Source organism: Oncorhynchus gorbuscha, linkage group LG01 (assembly GCF_021184085.1).
Source record: "Oncorhynchus gorbuscha isolate QuinsamMale2020 ecotype Even-year linkage group LG01, OgorEven_v1.0, whole genome shotgun sequence".
NCBI lineage: Eukaryota > Metazoa > Chordata > Actinopteri > Salmoniformes > Salmonidae > Oncorhynchus > Oncorhynchus gorbuscha.
The window spans coordinates 3,980,910-3,986,909 of NC_060173.1; the positions used below are offsets into that span (position 1 = coordinate 3,980,910).

Here is a 6,000-nt window from a genome sequence, read left to right on the forward strand (position 1 = left end):
CTTAAACACAGGAAATACTGAAAAACACCTCTTAAACACAGGAAATACTGAAAAACACCTTTTAAACACAGGAAAAACTGAAAAACACCTCTTAAACACAGGAAATAGATGGCTGAAAAACACATCTTAAACACAGGAAATACTGAAAACACCTCTTAAACACAGGAAATACTGAAAAACACCTCTTAAACACAGGAAATACTGAAAAACACCTCTTAAACACAGGAAATAGATGGCTGAAAAATACCTCTTAAACACAGGAAATAGATGGCTGAAAAACGCCTCTCAAACACAGGAAATAGACGGCTGAAAAACACCTCTTAAACACAGGAAATAGACGGCTGAAAAACGCCTCTCAAACACAGGAAATAGACGGCTGAAAAACACCTCTTAAACACAGGAAATAGATGGCCGAAAAGACAGATCCTAAGGTGGGCGGGGCAAGGCGTTGTTTGTTGAAGAAAGATGAACATGAATATAATGCAGTACTCAACAACTTTAACTTCTGTTTTCTAAACTGAAACAGACACAGTTTAGGCTGGATGGCACTCTATTCCCTACATAGTATAGTGCCCAATGAGGGCTCTGGTCTAAAGTAGTGCACTACATAGGGAATAGGGTTCTATAGGGCCCTGGTCTAAAGTAGTGTACTACATAGGGAATAGGGTTCTATAGGGCTCTGGTCTAAAGTAGTGCACTATATAGGGAATAGGGTTCTATAGGGCCCTGGTCTAAAGTAGTGCACTATATAGGGAATTGGGTTCTATAGGGCTCTGGTCTAAAGTAGTGCACTACATAGGGAATAGGGTTCCATAGGGCTCTGGTCTAAAGTAGTGTACTACATAGGGAATAGGGTTCTATAGGGCTCTGGTCTAAAGTAGTGCACTACATAGGGAATAGGGTTCTATAGGGCCCTGGTCTAAAGTAGTGTACTACATAGGGAATAGGGTTCTATAGGGCTCTGGTCTAAAGTAGTGCACTATATAGGGAATAGGGTTCTATAGGGCCCTGGTCTAAAGTAGTGTACTATATAGGGAATAGGGTTCTATAGGGCTCTGGTCTAAAGTAGTGTATTATATAGGGAATAGGGTTCTATAGGGCCCTGATCTAAAGTAGTGCACTATATAGGGAATAGGGTTCTATAGGGCCCTGGTCTAAAGTAGTGTACTATATAGGGAATAGGGTTCTATAGGGCTCTGGTCTAAAGTAGTGTATTATATAGGGAATAGGGTTCTATAGGGCCCTGATCTAAAGTAGTGTACTATATAGGGAATAGGGTTCTATAGGGACTCTGGTCTAAAGTAGTGACTGTCCCACTGGATGTCATAAGTTGAATGCACCAATTTGTAAGTCGCTCTGGATAAGAGCGTCTGCTAAATGACTTAAATGTAAATGTAAATGTAGTGTATTATATAGGGAATAGGGTTCTATAGGGCCCTGGTCTAAAGTAGTGTACTATATAGGGAATAGGGTTCTATAGGGCCCTGGTCTAAAGTAGTGTACTATATAGGGAATAGGGTTCTATAGGGCTCTGGTCTAAAGTAGTGTACTATATAGGGAATAGGGTTCTATTTCACAGTGTAGTCTTTGTAGCCATTAGCTCACCTGATCTGCTTGTCAGCCATTTCTGTGAGGCGCCGGCTGGTCGTCAGAGAGTTGATATGTGTCTGTTTGCTGTGCCAGTCAGTCCATCTGCTGCTGTTGTTAGTCTATAATGCAGTCTGTTTGCTTGGTTAGCTCTTCCTTAGTTTCTGTGTCTTTAAAACTATGACTCCAAATGTTATTATTATTATTATTATTGATCAGTCAGCTGGCCTCTGAAGCGCAAGAAGTTGAGGTTCGATAGGGAGGGATATCTGGTCTCTGAAGGGCCGGCTGGTCAGTAGAAGTTGAGGTTCGATAGGGAGGGATATCTGAAACAGGTGAAAGATAGAAGCTGTTAGCTAACAACATCAACGCTCGGGACAAAGGAGTTGTTGCCCTGAAAAACAACTGGGGGCTTGATGAGGATGAAGAGGGAGTTATAGCACACACACACACACACACACACACACACACACACACACACACACACACACACACACACACACACACACACACACACACACACACACACACACACACACAGTCACCATACAACATTGTTTCTTAAGACTTGTCCTACATCGTCAAAGTGTCCTTATCGTGGGCTGCTATACTCATTCAGTTAGCAGTATCCTCACACCAAAGGCTTATATATTGCAATGCTTCACTGGATCAATAAGAAACTTTGCTCGCACACTAATGCCACCTAGTGGCCACAATCTAAATTGCGCCTAAACTCCAATATGATATTATGGCCTTTCTCTAGCATTTCAAAGATGATGGAACATATAAAATCATAGAACACACATCTTTTTTTGTTTGTATTATCTTTTACCAGATCTAATGTGTTATATTCTCCTACATTCATTTCACATTTCCACAAACTTCAAAGTGTTTCCTTTCAAATGGTACCAAGAATATGCATATCCTTGCTTCAGGGCCTGAGCTACAGGAAGTTAGATTTGGGTATGTCATTTTAGGAGGAAATGGAAAGAAACAAAAGGGATCCGATCCGTAATGAGAGATTTTAATGATGTGTGGCCATCAGAATATTTTTAATTTTAATTTTACCTTTATTTAACCAGGCAAGTCAGTTAAGAACATATTCTTATTTTCAATGACGGTCTGGGAACAGTGGGTTAACTGTCTGTTCAGGGGCAGAACGACAGATTTGTACCTTGTCAGCTCAGAGGTTTGAACTCACAACCTTACGGTTAATAGTGCAACACTCTAACCACTAGGCTACGCTGCCGCCTCTACACTCTAACCACAAGGCTACACTGCCGCCTCTACACTCTAACCACTAGGCTACGCTGCCGCCCCAGACAGTACAATACTGTACTGACATTACACTGGTGTTGTCCTATAGTAGAATATATCTGTTTACATGGCCTCTGTCCTCTCTCTCCTGGTGTTGTCCTATAGCAGAATATATCTGTTTACATGGCCTCTGTCCTCTCTCTCCTGGTGTTGTCCTATAGCAGAATATATCTGTTTACATGTACGTTGTCTGGTGTTGTCCTATATTAGAATATATCTGTTTACATGTACGTTGTCTGGTGTTGTCCTATAGTAGAATATATCTGTTTACATGTACGTTGCCTGGTGTTGTCCTATAGCAGAATATATCTGTTTACATGTACATTGCCTGGTGTTGTCCTATAGCAGAATATATCTGTTTACATGGCCTCTGTCCTCTCTCTCCTGGTGTTGTCCTATAGTAGAATATATCTGTTTGCATGTACGTTGCCTGGTGTTGTCCTATAGCAGAATATATCTGTTTACATGGCCTCTGTCCTCTCTCTCCTGGTGTTGTCCTATAGTAGAATATATCTGTTTACATGGCCTCTGTCCTCTCTCTCCTGGTGTTGCCCTATAGCAGAATATATCTGTTTACATGGCCTCTGTCCTCTCTCTCCTGGTGTTGTCCTATAGCAGAATATATCTGTTTACATGGCCTCTGTCCTCTCTCTCCTGGTGTTGCCCTATAGCAGAATATATCTGTTTACATGGCCTCTGTCCTCTCTCTCCTGGTGTTGTCCTATAGTAGAATATATCTGTTTGCATGGCCTCTGTCCTCTCTCTCCTGGTGTTGTCCTATAGCAGAATATATCTGTTACATGTACGTTGCTTGGTGTTGTCCTATAGCAGAATATATCTGTTTACATGGCCTCTGTCCTCTCTCTCCTGGTGTTGTCCTATAGTAGAATATATCTGTTTACATGGCCTCTGTCCTCTCTCTCCTGGTGTTGCCCTATAGCAGAATATATCTGTTTACATGGCCTCTGTCTTCTCTCTCCTGGTGTTGTCCTAAAGTAGAATATATCTGTTTGCATGGCCTCTGTCCTCTCTCTCCTGGTGTTGTCCTATAGTATAATATATCTGTTTACATGGCCTCTGTCCTCTCTCTCCTGGTGTTGTCCTATAGTAGAATATATCTGTTTACATGGCCTCTGTCCTCTCTCTCCTGGTGTTGCCCTATAGCAGAATATATCTGTTTACATGGCCTCTGTCCTCTCTCTCCTGGTGTTGTCCTATAGTAGAATATATCTGTTTGCATGGCCTCTGTCCTCTCTCTCCTGGTGTTGTCCTATAGCAGAATATATCTGTTTACATGGCCTCTGTCCTCTCTCTCCTGGTGTTGTCCTATAGTAGAATATATCTGTTTGCATGGCCTCTGTCCTCTCTCTCCTGGTGTTGTCCTATAGTAGAATATATCTGTTTGCATGGCCTCTGTCCTCTCTCTCCTGGTGTTGTCCTATAGCAGAATATATCTGTTTACATGGCCTCTGTCCTCTCTCTCCTGGTGTTGTCCTATAGCAGAATATATCTGTTTACATGGCCTCTGTCCTCTCTCTCCTGGTGTTGTCCTATAGTAGAATATATCTGTTTACATGGCCTCTGTCCTCTCTCTCCTGGTGTTGCCCTATAGCAGAATATATCTGTTTACATGGCCTCTGTCCTCTCTCTCCTGGTGTTGTCCTATAGCAGAATATATCTGTTTACATGGCCTCTGTCCTCTCTCTCCTGGTGTTTTCCCTATAGCAGAATATATCTGTTTGCATGGCCTCTGTCCTCTCTCTCCTGGTGTTGTCCTATAGCAGAATATATCTGTTTACATGGCCTCTGGCCTCTCTCTCCTGGTGTTGTCCTATAGTAGAATATATCTGTTTGCATGTACGTTGCCTGGTGTTGTCCTATAGCAGAATATATCTGTTTACATGGCCTCTGTCCTCTCTCTCCTGGTGTTGTCCTATAGTAGAATATATCTGTTTACATGGCCTCTGTCCTCTCTCTCCTGGTGTTGCCCTATAGCAGAATATATCTGTTTACATGGCCTCTGTCCTCTCTCTCCTGGTGTTGTCCTATAGCAGAATATATCTGTTTACATGGCCTCTGTCCTCTCTCTCCTGGTGTTGTCCTATAGTAGAATATATCTGTTTACATGGCCTCTGTCCTCTCTCTCCTGGTGTTGCCCTATAGTAGAATATATCTGTTTGCATGGCCTCTGTCCTCTCTCTCCTGGTGTTGTCCTATAGCAGAATATATCTGTTTACATGTACGTTGCCTGGTGTTGTCCTATAGCAGAATATATCTGTTTACATGGCCTCTGTCCTCTCTCTCCTGGTGTTGTCCTATAGTAGAATATATCTGTTTACATGGCCTCTGTCCTCTCTCTCCTGGTGTTGCCCTATAGCAGAATATATCTGTTTACATGGCCTCTGTCCTCTCTCTCCTGGTGTTGTCCTAAAGTAGAATATATCTGTTTGTATGGCCTCTGTCCTCTCTCTCCTGGTGTTGTCCTATAGTAGAATATATCTGTTTACATGGCCTCTGTCCTCTCTCTCCTGGTGTTGTCCTATAGTAGAATATATCTGTTTACATGGCCTCTGTCCTCTCTCTCCTGGTGTTGCCCTATAGCAGAATATATCTGTTTACATGGCCTCTGTCCTCTCTCTCCTGGTGTTGTCCTATAGTAGAATATATCTGTTTGCATGGCCTCTGTCCTCTCTCTCCTGGTGTTGTCCTATAGCAGAATATATCTGTTTACATGGCCTCTGTCCTCTCTCTCCTGGTGTTGTCCTATAGTAGAATATATCTGTTTGCATGGCCTCTGTCCTCTCTCTCCTGGTGTTGTCCTATAGTAGAATATATCTGTTTGCATGGCCTCTGTCCTCTCTCTCCTGGTGTTGTCCTATAGCAGAATATATCTGTTTACATGGCCTCTGTCCTCTCTCTCCTGGTGTTGTCCTATAGCAGAATATATCTGTTTACATGGCCTCTGTCCTCTCTCTCCTGGTGTTGTCCTATAGCAGAATATATCTGTTTACATGGCCTCTGTCCTCTCTCTCCTGGTGTTGTCCTATAGCAGAATATATCTGTTTACATGGCCTCTGTCCTCTCTCTCCTGGTGTT

At 42.5% G+C, this 6,000-nt stretch overlaps 1 protein-coding gene across 1 annotated transcript in view; it reads right to left on the reverse strand.

The window, feature by feature from the left end:
- LOC124031926 (mitochondrial glutamate carrier 1-like) overlaps positions 1-6,000 on the reverse strand; it is a 99,691-nt gene that overhangs the window by 61,933 nt on the left and 31,758 nt on the right. The window contains exon 2 of the mRNA XM_046343743.1: positions 1,606-1,913. Coding sequence (XP_046199699.1) covers positions 1,606-1,625 — 20 coding nt within the window. The 5' untranslated portion in view covers positions 1,626-1,913. The remainder of the gene's footprint in view (positions 1-1,605; positions 1,914-6,000) is intronic.